This window comes from Salminus brasiliensis, chromosome 6 (assembly GCF_030463535.1).
Source record: "Salminus brasiliensis chromosome 6, fSalBra1.hap2, whole genome shotgun sequence".
Lineage (NCBI taxonomy): Eukaryota > Metazoa > Chordata > Actinopteri > Characiformes > Bryconidae > Salminus > Salminus brasiliensis.
The window spans coordinates 14112203-14128409 of record NC_132883.1 but is presented as its reverse complement, the minus strand read 5'-3'; the positions used below and the strand labels follow the sequence as shown (position 1 = coordinate 14128409).

At 40.4% G+C, this 16207-nt stretch overlaps 1 protein-coding gene across 4 annotated transcripts; it reads right to left on the bottom strand.

The window, feature by feature from the left end:
* Window positions 1-123: 123 nt before the first annotated feature.
* On the bottom strand, window positions 124-15963 carry eps8l3b (EPS8 signaling adaptor L3b). 4 transcript variants are annotated; one of them, XM_072681747.1, is made up of 21 exons: window positions 15673-15691; window positions 15047-15116; window positions 14521-14586; window positions 14287-14324; window positions 14128-14192; window positions 13685-13843; window positions 12898-13047; window positions 12332-12420; window positions 11306-11436; window positions 10830-10975; window positions 10120-10240; window positions 9961-10031; window positions 9157-9231; window positions 8580-8725; window positions 7677-7848; window positions 7396-7427; window positions 6352-6445; window positions 5970-6074; window positions 5324-5409; window positions 1387-1519; window positions 124-660 (listed from the first exon to the last, which is right to left on the bottom strand). In XM_072681747.1, the coding sequence occupies exons 4-21, from the start codon at window positions 14315-14317 to the stop codon at window positions 619-621; spliced, it is 1848 nt and encodes a 615-aa protein (XP_072537848.1). In that variant the 5' UTR covers window positions 14318-14324; window positions 14521-14586; window positions 15047-15116; window positions 15673-15691; the 3' UTR covers window positions 124-618. The 4 variants fall into 4 exon arrangements, with proteins under 4 accessions (XP_072537848.1, XP_072537846.1, XP_072537847.1 ...); XM_072681745.1 differs by lacking the exon at window positions 14521-14586 and having other exon boundaries at window positions 15047-15142; window positions 15673-15963; XM_072681746.1 differs by lacking the exon at window positions 14521-14586 and having other exon boundaries at window positions 15673-15963.
* Window positions 15964-16207: the final 244 nt, after the last annotated feature.

The window sequence follows — 16207 nt, the reverse complement described above, 5'->3', positions numbered from 1 at the left end:
TGCCCCACATTAGTTTGTGCCCTACTGTTTCCCACACCTAAAGAGAAAATAGGTGTATAGAGAAGAATGTAGCATTTGATTGAACATGGTTGCCCAGAAAAAACAAGCCGTATCAAAGCATAATTCTATCATTCTATCATTTATTTTTTCATTTCTGAGGGGGGTTATGCAGGGTCATGAATCCTATAAATATGTGGCTGTAAATACAACAGAAACTTTAGAATGGCTTCATTCATATAAGACTTAAGATTTCATCTTTATTTTCTCTTTGTAAGCACATCAATCATGTAGAGCCATACTGTTCAATTTACATGTAATTAAGTTCTGTAAAACTATAATATAATAAATAGGATAAAGTAGGACACAGATTAAAGAGTAAGAGTATTTTGTGGTAGCATTGTGAAACCTGACTAAATACACATACAAATCATTTCTCTCTTCTATATTTAAGCATTGATTGTTTTTTTTTAGATACAATGTGTCTGTTTTCATTTGGCAATTTGATATTTTTTTAGATTACGATACAAGCGCATATCATATGAATTATACACATAATCATGATGCAGTTCTCCTTAATGAAATCACATCCTTCTTTCTCCAAGGTACAATATGTCAAGTTTAACGGCCGCCGTACTGGTTATACTCTCCCTCACTGGCAAGCTGCAGAAGACACAAAACAAAACCCCTAATGACTTTCATGAAAAGTGCAACTTTGCACACAAACATTCTATATATATATTTTATTTGATGTGGAAACACTTTACTAAAGGGCAGTGTTCATAAGGTCACATAACCATAAATAAAAAATAAATAAATTAATTAAAACTCAAGGAAAGCAAACCTACATTACATTTATTAAGATTTATTCCAGCAAATGTTAGTGACCACAACATCACACTCTTACAAATGGTGTCTTAGAACGATGCCATTGAAGAACCACTACTGCTTCCTTAAAGAACCAGGAATATAAAAGAAGTGTGTGTGACAAATCATTAAAGTAAGCATCTATATCAAAGTAAGGTTCTCTTTTAAAAGGTTCTTCACACCCACATTTCTTTTATATACATGGTTCTTAATGGTACCAAAAGGGGTTCTTCTATGACATCGCTTTAAGAGGTAAATGTACCCCTCCAAGAGGTACAATGACCTCAAGGGTAATAATACACAGGTTTAATTAGCTTTATAAGCACTGCTTTTTGGTAAAGTGTTAACCTAATAACAAGAACCTAGTTTGGTTTTCATTTCTTGAGCTGAAATACATTTATTGTTCAAATATCGCATATTATATAAGGGATGTTCTCATCAGCAGGAAGTTCTGATTGGAGAGTATATATATATATGTGTGTGCGTGTGTTTGTGTGTGTATGAGAGAGAATGGTTACATACTGCCACAGCTGATTTGACGCCCTGCAGCTGGAAGAAAACACGGCCTCCTTCCTCCGGGCACACAGCTCGTATATCATCACGCTTCATCCCCAACAGCAGCGCTCCGTTCATCATGCCCAGGTTACGCACCGTCCTACAACCCATTTAGTACACACACCTCAAACCCAGGCAAATGTCTTCATTCTTTCTTTTTTTTTTAAACCTAATTTCTCCCTGCTCACATTCTGTTACCAATGGAAGGATGAAGGCTAGCTCATGCATCATCAATGACATGTTATGTACCACCACACCTTTCCCATCTTAACATACTTGGAGAAGAACTGCCAATTCTGTTATGTCAGCAAACATAGCACCACCAGCCCATCCAGAGAGAGTTAGGCCTTCCTTAAACTCCCAGCCACAGATGACATAATCAGGAATCAAAGTCACAATCTCAGTGGTCATTACTTGCGATACTATTTTTAAACAGCACTATGGCAGAACATGGAGCCAAACCCAGCTGTAAAGCCATTCAGTCCCTCTCTTGACAGTTGTGTACTTTGCTCCCTGCAAAACCAGCTGCATAAGAAGAAGATTCCACATGTTAAGCATGTGCACACCTTTCCACATCAGCCTTTAACTGAACTGGTCAAACCTAGAGTGCTACAGAGACCTTCACTGTAAAACCTGGTTCATCCATTCGATCTAAAAAATGTACTTAATGTGGTAACATGCAATTAAACTTGGTTTATTCAACTCAGCTAATAAATACTTTGAATGAACCATCATTTTAACCACAGTATTTATTTCAGTTGAATAAACGAACCACTTTTTACAGAGTAGGTCTCTGTAGCGCTCTAGTTTTGACCAAGGAGATACTTACAGTGGGGAAAAAAAGTATTTAGTCAGTCACCAATTGTGCAAGTTCTCCTACTTAAAAAAATGAGAGAGGCCTGTAATTGACATCATAGGTAGACCTCAACTATGAGAGACAAAATGAGAAAATAAGTATTTGGTCACCTACAAACAAGATTTCTGGCTGTCACAGACCTGTAACTTCTTCTTTAAGAGGCTTCTCTGTCCTCCACTCATTACCAGTATTAATGGCACCTGTTTGAACTTGTTAACAGTATAAAAGACACCTGCCCACAACCTCAAACAGTCACACTCCGAACTCCACTAGGGTGAAGACCAAAGAGCTGTCGAAGGACACCAGAAACAAAATTGTAGACCTGCACCAGGCTGGGAAGACTGAATCTGCAATAGGCAAGCAGCTTGGTGTGAAGAAATCTGCTGTGGGAGCAAAAATCAGAAAATGGGAGACCACTGCTAATCTCCCTCGATCAGGGGCTCCACGCAAGATCTCAGCCCGCGGGGTCAAAATGATCACAAGAACGGTGAGCAAAAATCCCAGAACCACACAGGGAGACCTAGTGAATGACCTGCAGAAAGCTGGGACCAACGTTACAAAGGCTACAGTCAGTAACACTACGCCGCCAGGGACTCAGATCTTGCAGTGCCAGACGTGTTCCCCTGCTTAAGCCAGTACATATCCGGGCGCGTCTGAAGTTTGCTAGAGAGCATTTGGATGTTCCGGAAGAGTATTGGGAGAAAGTCCTTTTGGTCAGATGAAACCAAAGTAGAGCTGTTTGGTACAAACACAACTCATTGTGTTTGGAGGAGAGTGAATGCTGAGTTGCATCCAAAGAACACCATACTGTGAAGCATGGGGGTGGCAACATCATGCTTTGGGGCTGTTTCTCTGCAAAGGGACTAGGACGACTGGTCCGTGTACATGAAAGAATGAATGGGGCCATGTATTGTGAGATTTTGAGTGCAAACCTCCTTCCATCAGCAAGGGCATTGAAGATGAAACGTTGCTGGGTCTTTCAGCATGACAATGATCCCAAGCACACTGCCAGGGCAACAAAGGAGTGTCTCCAGATCTCAACCCCATAGAAAACCTTTGGAGGGAGTTGAAAGTCTGTGTTGCCCGCCGACAGCCCCAAAACGTCACTGCTCTAGAGGAGATCTGCATGGAGGAATGGGCCAACATACCAGCAACGGTATGTGCCAACCTTGTGAAGACTTACAGAAAACGTTTGACTTTGACGTTTGTATTGAGATGAACTTTTGTTATTGACCAAATACTTATTTTCCACCATTATTTGCAAATAAATTCTTTAAAAATCAGACAATGTGTTTTTCTGATTTTATTTTTTTTATTTTTTTTTTCTCATTTTGTGTCTCATAGTTGAGGTCTACCTATGATGTCAATTACAGGCCTCTCATCTTTTTAAGTGGGAGAACTTGCACAATTGGTGACTGACTAAATACTTTTTTTTTCCCACTGTATGTATGCTAGCATTATACATAAGTACGAATTTCCAGCGAAAACTTATATTATATCAAGGCTGTCCTGTTCTTTTTGACATAATGCAAATCCTGCAGGTATACATTGTGTCCAAATTTCAGAAATGCTCAAAAATTACTTGAATAAAATCTTTACATAGACTTCCATTGAGAGATTTTTTTTTTCCTCCTCCTATAAAGCCGCCATTTTAGAGATATATGCATACAGACCCTGCCAAATTCTCAGGATAGATTATTCCTGAAAGAGGCCACTGACAATATCTGCATAGTCTTGGACAAGTTTTAAGTCAACTAACTGAGTACAACACTGAGCTAATAATATGTGTGCCAAGGTTAAAGGCATGGTCGGCTTTTACAAACCCCTAAAGAGTGTGTTTTCTTTGCCTTTCTATAAGCAGGCTGAGTTGCTCAAACTCAGCAGAGCATTTAAGAGCACAGGGTGGGTGGAGCTGTGGGGTGAGCATGTATGATATCGGATTTCACAGCTGTGCATTTCAAAGCAAGTTGCTGATATAAGAGGACACTCCCAATGCCTAGCAGCAAAGATACACTTTTGGACTGATGCCTTTTAATATGTTATGTAAACACTGGCATTCTGCATATGCTGGGAAAAAAAAAATATATATATATATATATATATATATATATATATATATATATATATATATATATATATATATATATTGTTTAACTGCCTTTTTCTAACTTTTGTGCTATAGAGAATGTATCTGATTGTATCAATCAATTCAATAAAAAAATAACAAAAAAACAGGACCAGAACAGAAAGTATTGTGCCTAACAGTTCAGTATTGACGATAAAGTAGTGTAATTCCGAACCACTTCAGACACTTTTTTTTCCCGTTTTTCCACATTTTGCTATATTTTATACATTCGTTGAAATGGATTAAATTTGTGTTTTTTTCCAGGCCACACAAACTACTCCACAATGACAAAGCAAAAACAGGTTTTCTGATAGTTTAAAAGCTTGGCACACCTTTCCTTTGAATTTCTCTCATTCTTCTTGACAGAATGCTTCAAGCTTAACAAGGTAAGATAGTTAGTGGAGCGTTAGTGCACTATTGGGTTCAGGTCACAGAAAAACATCCCCACAACATGATGCTGCCACCTTCGTTTTTGACTGTAGGGATGGTATTAATGAGGAGATCCTCAGGGCCTGGTTTCCTCCACATACGCCATTGGGAACTGTGGCCAAATAGATGAATCTTGGTTTCATCAGAATCTTTTTCTTCATTGTGTTACTTCTCAGGTTTAGAGAGTTAGCAGTCCTTAGCGGACTGAGATCCGACTGGTGGAGTGCTGCTGCACTGGTGCTGCAGTTAGGATGAGTGGCCAGATCTAAAAAGACTGTTTATGGCTCCAGTGGAGGCTCCAGTGATCAAAACCAATTGCAACCATTCTCCTAAAAACTGCAAGCTTTACAATTACAATGCGCTGCAAAGGTCAGATGCTAAACCTTTGCACCTCATAAAACTCATCTGTTATGTCATAACTTCATCTGTATGAATCAAACAGGTTGGTAATAATGTGCCTAACTGCCCTGATGTGGCTTGATGTAGTGTCTTACGCTTTAGAAAAGCCCTTGTACTGTAGCCAAGTCCTGACGTCCTCTGGACTGGATCTCATGTCCAGATTTGGAGCTCTGTTCGTTCTCTGGTGCAGAGATATGACACAAACAAAAAAGTTAATTAGCACATCATTCTCAGTTCAGTGCAACACTTTATACCTTTACCTATTTCATTCTTTATTTTCCTTAATATTTTATCATTTGTTGCCGTAGGGGAACACTAACTGCCAGTTCTGTTAACAGACCCCCCCTCGCATTTGCTCGCATCGTGCAAAGTGATTGGGGAGATGGAAGGCAAGCCTAACCACCCAGAGAGAGTGAGGCCAATTATGCTTTCCTTGACTCTCAGCTACAGATGGCTGCTGTGGCATGTCCTGGGAACAAACTGGTGACAGGGCGCTCGGGTGGCCCCCTTTATTCTTTTAAAAGAACCTCTCCAGCATCACAACTGCAATACAATGGGCAGTTGCTATTATAGGAAGATTTCAAGTCAACAGGTTTTATGTGCTTTTACCAAGTACAGCACTGAAATTACTGTCTGTGGTAACTGACTGCATGCTACAGATATGTCAGGTGATGCAGGAAGTATCCCTTACTTCATGGTATCAGTCTAAAATGAATAGGGCTAAAGCAGTGGAAAACTTACTGCAGGCTCCTCTCCACCCACAGGTTCCAGAACATTTTGTGGTACGTGCCCCTCCTCCTCACGGTTGTTTCGCACTATCCACCACTGCCTGGACTTGTCTACTACCTGCAGAAATATATATACAAACCACTTTCTGAATACAGGGTGTGTGTGAGGGAGTTTTTTGCAGTTAAGCTGAGCCTACCAGCATATGAAAAGAATATTTTATGTGGGATACAATACAAGCCAAGGCAAGCCAAGGCAAACATACACTCACATACATGTGTATTTAATTAATGCTACTCATTCAGCTCAGGTTTGCATGGTCACTGTGGAGCTGTTTTACTGGATTCAGCCCTGAGAGGCTTAATATGTGTAGATTGACTGTAGTTCCCTAACTTACCTGCACCACTTCGCCTTTGAGCACACTCAGCTCCTGTCGATTCCTGGCTGTGAAGTCATAGATCACTCGCATGTAGAGAGGCGGCCCGTCTGAACTACAGCACAAAGATTACACACACAGCGGACAAATTACCACTGAAAATATGAATAGTTTATTTACATGATTCACTATATGTGCAAATGTTTGTGGACACTCCTTCACCTCTTCTAATGAATGCATTCAGCTATTTTAGGTTGCACCCATTGCTGACACAGATGTTCAAATGCACACACACACACAGCTTGTCTAGTTCCTATTGAGATGTATTGTGTAGATAGAAGTGAGGTGGTTAAGCATGAACATCTTGGCCTCATGCCTAATGCCAGGTATGGCCTAGAGGGATATAAAGGCCTCCAGTGTTGAGTTGTGGAGCAGTGGAACTGTGTTCCACTCCATCCAATACTTTTGGGAAGACTTTGGGGTGATGTGGGGTGTTGACCATCTAACATCCTGACCTCACTAACACTCTTGTTGCTAAATGCAATCAAATCCTCACACCAATGCTCCAGAATCTAGAAAGCCTTTCCTGGACAGTAGAAACAGTTACTCCAACAAATGCAGGATAAACCTTTTTTATACTCTTGATTTTAGATGAAACGATGAATGAGCAGGTGTCCCAATACTTTTGTTCTTAAAGTATAAGTGAACAAATCCTTTATAAATGGTGGCTTTTTTCTCCTCCAATATGTAAACATTAAGTGAATAAACAGTAATTGTGTATTGACATGTGCAGAAGTGGGTTCTCTCCATATGAATGGCATCAACAAAATGTGTTTTTAACCTTTTTAACCTCAACTTTTTCAAAGCTTTTTGCAAAACTGGGTTCATGTTGTTGACAACACTGAGTATTGAGCCCTTGTTATTTAGCTCATATATACCAGTGAGCTATTTTTGCTTTAACTGAAATCACTCCTGCTAGACCTCTCTACTGTATGCTTTACTTATATCTGTCTGTTACAGCAGTATTTGTATCGCATGGCATGCAGGTCAGATGCTGTCACTTACCGTGTTGGTGGGGCACCAAAAGGCTGGTTATCCTGGAAATGAAACAGCAAATGTCAACAACGTCACGTAATTAAAATACACTTTCCTATCTTATTGTCAAACAAACCAACACTGATAGTTACAGCTCATGTAGGGGACGATGTAAAAGGCCTGCGTTCAGATGGAGTTACTGTAGCGCTCTCTGTGTTGAGTGTGCAGGTGTTAATTTAAGGTGTTACATTTAAGTCAAATGCTGTAAATCCTGGATCTTCCTAAAGTTAAGATGTTGTTTCAGGTCTTACCTGAGGAGGGGGTTGCTGAGGGCCGTTTCTGTCTGGGAAGCGTTGACTACCGCTCCGTGATGGCGGTTGGTTTACGGATGTGTACTGTGGAGGGGTTGGCATCGGGGGCTCCCAGCCATCATAAAAGACAGGGACATAAGGTGCCATCTTCTCTCCGTTCGGCCACTTAGATCTAAGAATGGTACAGGAAGAAACATTCCTGTATTATATTATGTTGTAGTGGAGGAATACTTTATAAATCACTATTAAACAGCAAGAACACACACCGTAACAGAATGACATCAAAAGGATATTGCTTAAGGGCCCAACAGTGTTTAACAGTGCCTTTAAGACATGGTTAGCTCATGTTTATGTCTTTATGTACAAATTAAGTATTTAGTTGCCGGGGACCCGGCTTAGTATGGTCTATGTAGTAAACAAATGAGATATGAGCTATCACATGTTACCCATGTGTTCCCAGCTAGCTCCACTCAGTCCAGCAGCTGTTTCTAACTCTGGGTAACAGAGCATTACAAGTGGCAGCTTAGTGGAGCTGGGTATTGAACCCACAACCCTGGGATCAGTGAAACAGAGTGCTAAACAGTAGCCCCACTGCCCTCTTTAGAGCAAAAGGGTCCAACAAAAACAAAATTTAAGAGAGTAACAAACTTCAGTTCCTCTCCTCATAGATGTTGGATGAACAGGTGGAAGTGTCACTGCAGTTTATAGAGAACACAGCATTTGAGGAGTTTTTAAACCTGATACCTGGACCTGATTTTTTTGTTTTAATACTTCTAGTCAACTTCTGCTGCTTATACTTGAATTATTATTTTACTGAAGCAGAGATATTTAATTGTAGTACTAATTTCTAATTAGCTGTTACTGTCTTTATCATGTTCATTACAGAAGAATTAAGAGGTTGACCTGGGAACGTGCCAGGTATCTCCAAAACTGCTCCACAGCGCTTCCTCCTCTGGTGTGACGACCTGGCTGAGGAGCTGCAGAGCGGCCTCTGTGAGAAAAGGGCTCAGAACTGATTGTGGCACCTCAGGAGGAAACTTTGTCACCAGCTAAAAGAGCAAGTGCATGTGCAGTTAATGTACAGCGCTTACAGCGTTTTAGACAAGATGCAAATGATGTAATTGCAGCAGTTCATTCATTTACATTACATTTATGGCATTTATCTGACTCTCTTATCCATTACAGAGATGGGCCAATGTAGTGTTAGGAGTCTTGCCCAAGGACTCTTATTGGTGTAGCGCAGCATAGTCACCCAGACCGGGAATCGAAGTCTCCCACATGGTGTTGTAGCTCACTGGCAGGTAGTGGTGTTATCTGTTGCGCCACACCAATGATAACATATCTGTTCCTACTCCATGATAAGCCATGTGGTCAGCCATGTGGTCAGCCATGTGACGGCCACTGAGCCGCTGAGATTATGCAAAATGTACTTAATACTTTTATAGCTCATTTACAGCAAACAGAACTGGTAGATACTCACAAAGACAAGTGAGGTGAAGAGAATGTGGACATAATCAGGAGCTCCAGGGTCTTGGAGATGTCCATTAAGTTTTGCCTACCATAATCAAGAATACAACAATTCAGATAAAGAATGAGGCACTGCATACATTAAGAGGATTTAGCGCCATGTCAATAAATGTCCTATCTAAAAATTTGGAGCAGAGTTGAATTTATTGTTTATTTATTAAAGAAAAACTAGCACTAGCAATCTTCCAGGCACTATGAGGGTATCTAGGAGGGCATTGCTGGGCAGTTGACACACTCAAAGGAAAGCACCAAGTCCCCAGCATCAGCCAACAGACTCCTTGGCCAGCAAACATCGCTTACGAGTGATGAGGGAGAGAGCACGGCCAATTGTGCTCTCTCAGACTCTTGCTGCTGACGGCAAAGAGGCATGGCTCGGGATTTGAACTTGCGACCCCCAGGCTACAGAGGTAGTGCATTGGACCACCAAGCTGACAGTTGAATTTTTAACAGATATTCATGACATATTAGCATGGAATAAGGTGCAAGCATCCAGAGTGGACCTATATACATTGGGACCTCATGTCTATAAAAACAAGTAGCCCAATTCCTTGCTATCTAAGAACTAGCTGAGAGCTAACTGTCACACACCACAATCAACAAAGATGTCATATGTTCAAGTGGTTGGAGTTGAAGCTTTTGAATGTTAATCACAATTAACCCTTTATTAACCAAAGCAAAACTGAAGAAACTACGAAAAGCTTAATGTTCAGTATATTTAGCTCCCATCTACTCTAGGACTGGAACATTTTTGACTCACAAGAAGATTGAAGGCATATTTGAATTTCTGAAGACAGCCGATATATTCCTGTATGGAGGGAAAGTTCTCACCTGCACAGAAGATAAAATGCAGAACAATAACGAATGCATACTTCTTCACAAATGTGATCTCAGTAAAACGTATACTGTCATTACTCACCGTATCTCCTCTGATTTTTGTCTTTCTTTTTCTTTTTCTTGCCTCTCCCCTCTTGTGCTAAAGCTGCTTCAACTTTATCTAGAAAGATCTCAATGTCACCCACCACATGATTGAAGATTTCCTAGAGAAAAGAGAAAACGCAGACAGTTTTTTAGATTGATATACAGCTAAATCAGAGAAAGACTGACCTATAAAGACACAATATGGACAAAAGTTTTGGAACACACCTTCATACAGCCCTATTGCCACATTTGTGTATAAAGTGTATAAAGTCAAGCTCAAAGCTATGCAGCCTCCCTTTACAAACATCAGTGAAAGAATGGGTCCTTCTAATAAGCTTACTGAGGTCCAGCGTGTTAATGTATTATGATGCCATGGTTGTAACAGTTGGTGAACTTTCTTCTCTCCTAGATGTGCCACAGCCAGCTGGAAGTGTTATTATTGAAAAGTGAAAGCATTTAGGAAACACAATATCTGAGCCATATAATGGCAGTTCCAAACCTGCTGTCAGAGCTGCAGGATATAGCCCTATGCCTATTTGGATGTAGAATGGGATGTCAAAAAAGCATCTGTAGGTGTAATGTGTAGGTGTCCCAATACTTTTGCCCATGTAATGTACATAGATAGAAGATTGTATTCGCTTTAGCAAAGCAAAGGTGTTTATGAAGGATTGTATGTAATAAAAATAATAATAGTATATTAGAACTGACCGAATTTCTCTCAATGTCTGAGTATGGAGGAGGAGACGACGAAGGAGGAGGAGGAGGAAGAGGAGACGGTTGCACTGAGCGGTTTGGTGGTTCATGCATCTCTGGGCTATAACGGACTTCATCCCTATTTACAGACACAGAATCCTCTGGATGCACAAACCAGAGAAGCTGAATTACAACCAAACAAGAACAAACAGTGGCATTCAGGTGAAGCACTGGAAGCTATTTGAGGATTAATAGTGCCCCCATGTGAAGCATGTTTAGACTGCAGAGGACACTGCAAAAATGACTACTGTCAAAGGCATGCAGGGGTTTTACTCTTTTATTAGAAGCAGATATAAAACCCCTGCCTGATTCTACCAATAAATCTCCAAATGCTACGCTGGTTGTGAACTGTGGACATTGCTGAATCATCACTGGACACAATACTGAGTCCAGTACTGAAACTATCCTGGAAGTGCTTAAACAGTCCTTACCATACTGCTGGTAAGTATTGAGTTGAGGAGGAGGGTATTCAGGTGGAGGGGATGCAGGTGATATTGGAGACAAGCCAGGTCTGCGGAAACCCCCAGAATACCCTTGGCCTATTATATTCTCCAGATTAGTCCTGCAGAAGAAACAGCATGCCACTGTAGACCATGTCACACGACATATAAAGAAAGAATGTAGGAAAATGTAAAGCTTAGATCCTAAATTTTAATAGACAGACATCAGGACTGGCTGATTGTGCTTGTCTGGGAAAAGAAATAGTTCAGCAGAAGCTTTAAGAAGCTCAGGAACCGAAAAAATGATAACAATATATATCATTTATATTTATCATAGGTGAGAAATCAACTGTGCCCCATTCCTAATCATCAGTGACAACTATGCAAACAAGTTAAAGCAGTTTTATACACGTACTGGATTTATTTTTTTTTTTTGCAACAGTGTTGCCCCTACAGTACAAATCACACTCTGAGCCCCCCACTGATGGACACTTTTACCCATGCGTTTGTTGACAAGTGGAGGTGAAAGGACTGAGAGACTCCTCAGAGGTTACATAGTGCAGTAGCAGTGTTCTGGCCCCGAGTGGCAATGACAGACATGCTGCTTTCAGTGGAATATCAAAATTACTCTCTAAAGCTGCTATTTTAAGGTAAAATTGTATCGAATGTTGCTTTAAGAACCAATGGGAAGGTGTATTCAGTTTATTGCACTGATTGTTGTAGAAGCACAGTTTTATCCACCCATTCATTTTCATATATATGACACTATAAATACATTTTCTGAGCTTGCTTGAGCACAAGTTCTAAATTCGTTATGTGAAATTCTGGCATTTGAGAAAACAACAGAAACTCCTAATTTGATTATACAATCCAAAAAAATGACATCTGTTAGACATTCAACCAGATTATAGCAACTTCAGACCAATCAGAACAGATCACTGTTCTTAATGATGCTGATGGACATGGATGGGTTAACAGTAGGTTAAGCCATGGCCTGTGGTCCATGTTGCCACTCACCTGATATCAAACAGAGGTTCGTTTGGTTGAAATCCTGGACCACCTCTGTGCTCTATTGCTCTGTCCAAATCTCCCCTCACCTCCTCTGCCTGGAATATTCAGCACAGAAGGACCATGGGAGTGAAACCGATGAAATACAACTACATGCAGTGATGGCAGATTTCTTCAGTTATTGCTAATCTCCATCTTACAGGCAGTCTTTGCAGTTTTCATCAAAGGACATCAAAGATGAGCCATTTTAGTCCTTTATTACGTTCATTAGGGGGTTGTATGTATTCCCACATTTTAGTGCCTCATTCTCAATTATTAGTTTCTTATAGCTTACCAAATAACCCAGCACCAATGCTGAACAGTAATAACAATAATAAATGAATTGCAAAGCCTCAGGCACAGAGATTCGGTTGACTTCGGGCCCTGACCTATTCATTTTTAATTTGCTTGCACTATTGAACTGAGTTTGAATCAATCTACTAACCTGAACCTCAGAATAAAATCTAAAAGCAAACCCTGAACAGTAATACATAATTACTAAATCCTGCAATATTTCATATAAGAGAGTTCCTAACCCCAGTTTCCTCACACTGGAAGAGGAAAATGTTTGGAGCTCCCCGTTCATTCTCCTGAACCATGACGGTCAGGAGGGAGTCATACGTGCAGCTGTCCAGGATTGCCTTAGTTTGCTTGATGCTGTCAAGGTTGATTGATTCCAGCACTTCCTGCAGAGTCAGCATGTTATACAAGAAGAATGAAAACACAACACTGGAATTACAAGGTTCACAGATTAAAACCACCTGCCCAATATTGTGTATTGGGTCCTTCTCAAGCCACTAAAACAGATCTGAGCCATCAAAGCATGCACTCCACAAGACCTCTGAAGGGGTTCTGTGGTATCTGGCACAAAGACATTAGCAGCAGATCCTTTAGGACATGAACATTAATGAATCCTGTGCGCCCATGACCCTGTTGGCCTTCCTTAAGCCCCTTTTGGTAAGTACTCAACACTGCATGTCCGGAACACCTCACACGACCTGCTTGAGGTTTTGAAGATGCTCAGATCTTTACGCTCGCCCATTTGTCCGGCTTTGAACACATCACCTTCAAGAACTGACGGTTTGAACTGACTTGCTGCCCAATATGTACGGTATATCCCACCCTTTGACGTCTTTCACAGTTGCCATTGTAACTAGATTATCAGTGTAACTTCACCTGTCAGTGTTTTTAATGTTATGGCTGGTCACTGCTTATACTTTGTATATAATCTTCATGTATAGAAATGTGGTAAATTAGGGTTAGAGCTAAATTCTGTAGAGTGGCAGGTCTCCAGGAACAGAGCGGTGCTGTAAGGTGGCTGACCTTTGTTTCGATGTCACACAGCTGCAGGCTGCTGCCCCGCACCTGCAGGATCATGTCCTGACCCCATACTTTCCCTCGACTCTCCAGACTCTTCAGCTTGGCCACACAGTCGTCAATGCTGTTCAGCTCCCTCCTGTCCAACTCGCATGTGAACAGGTGCTGAGGAAGAGGGCAAACACTTGCCAGTCATTGGCAGCTGAACCAGACGCAGAAAAGCTGTTCTACTCTGGCACTGACTGCTCGAAATGCATTGACTATAATCCCTTATTATAACAACTAATGTGGTCTCCTTATATAAAATATGAAAAAGACAGCCGGTACATTTAGAACGAGAGAGTAAATGACCTAGACTTCACCCATAATTAGCAGAAAACAGCTTTATTCCATCAGTGTCTGGAGTCAGGCAGGGGCATGTAACCTTATAACAGTGGTGTGATCTTTACCTCCACTCTGTACTGAAAAGTATCAGGTTGCTTGTTCATGGATTCGGAATATTCCTTCCTTTGCACTGTGTAGTAAGAGAAATATGAGGGTGGGGGTCAATTCAGCTTCACTCAGGGCTTCAGAAAATGTTCATTTTGAGAAACTGAGGGTCTACTCACTATAGACGGATTTTGCACTGGGCCGAGACATATCAAGCCTGTGGGGAGACAACTCTGGTCAGAAACCTCTATAATACACTGGAGTTCATCAAAGTGGATGATACGTCATAGTTCCTGTTCTCTTTATTTTTGTATTAATACATGATATTATGTAATATGAAATGCTGGTGTGGCATACAGATGTTAATCAGCATACCAATAATTCAAACACTACAAATGTAGATATGTGCTTGCCTGGTGCTTTTTGCCACAGATCAGCCAGAATTGGTTAAGAAAGCTCAGCATATATAAGCAGACTGTCTATAAATGCACAAATAGTTATAGTTATTTCACAGCTTTTATTAAAATTAAATACATTTATTCTTATTTTTTAATATATATTTATGTGTTCTGTCATTTAAATATAATACAAAACTGAAATGGAAACATTTGAGTTTGTGCAACAAAATTATCTAATACTAATCACACTAATCATCAACTAATAATCAAATGCCCTACATCATTTGTAATTACTGATCTATACATTTTAGGATTTCAGCAGTTTATTATTGGGTTCTATTGGTTTAAATGGTTTAACATTGTTAATATATCGATTATGGGCTGTTTTTATGCATCTTGGCAGATTTTGAAACACATTTTGGCTGGAAACCACTGGAGCAATCTGGCAACCCTGCTCAGCAGTTGTGAGCCTCCCAAAAAAGCAGTGTTCCCAGCATGTACTGTGCTGTACCTCACTATCTGAGCAGGAGTATTAGTGTACCTCGGCTGGAAATCAGGGATGCTGCTGTTCCCGTAGTTCCCGTACATTTTTCTCCAGTAAAGTCACACACCTATTAACAGCAAAAGAAATGGCACCCTGTGCCAGAAGATGAAGTCACGATATCAGGATGATAAATGTAGTAATACAAAGACCAGCCAACACCCTATGATCCAACAAAGAAATTACAACACTACTAATTTAGTTTATATAATACTAATATAGTTCATTTTTATGATTAAAGGGCATAATTTCTCCCATAATTCTCCAGTTACACAAAGGCAAAACCCATCTGGTTAAAATGTATTAGGTTCAAATGTTGAATTGTTCAGTGGGGAAAGCATTAATAGTACTACTGCGGAGTTACTACATGTGTAGAAACGTTTATCTGAAAGAGGACAAGTGTCTTTATTGAACTCTATAAAGGTCTATGGATAATTTAAGAACAAAACAGTTCTTTTAGCATCAAAAATACCCCAGAGTCTGTAACACCCTCCTAAATGAATTATCCTTCTATTTAAAAAAAAAAACATATGTTCCCTCACATTCACCAAAAAATAAAGCACATCCTTAGATTTACATCTTGTCTCCAGTGGAAATGTTGAACATGGCACAATAAGGCACATTACCTGAGACCCAGTCTTGTAAGTTCTTCCTTAGTGCTCCATTCTCAAACTCCGGTAATCCACCATTACAGACCCATTTCAGAGAAAATGCAGAAATACCCCAAACTTCCTGCTTAGTAAAACCTGGTGCAAAGTCCAGATGCACCTGTAAGAGCAGATAGGAAGACGCTGAAGGCGGTTTTAAGTCACTGATTGACCCGGTGTAATAGAAAATCCTATTCCATCCTTAAAGATTAGAAGTGCACAGGCTGGGGCAGTCCAAGCACAAGCACTCAATGTTCCTGCTTGATCAAAAATAAAGCTGTTGAGCTGCTGTGGGTCACCAGGAACTAGACTTGAGAACACCTCTGGGTTACATCCCCAGTTCAAAGGTTGGAAACAGGTTGGACAAGCCAAAGATGACGCATGTCACATACGGCTAAACTTTGTCCTCTTGGGAGAGGTTGCCAGCAATAGCTTTTATGACCCATTTATGACCATCTTAGGTGTGGCGAATTCCTACCTGAGGGTGGTCATGATGCTGTAAACATTTATTCAG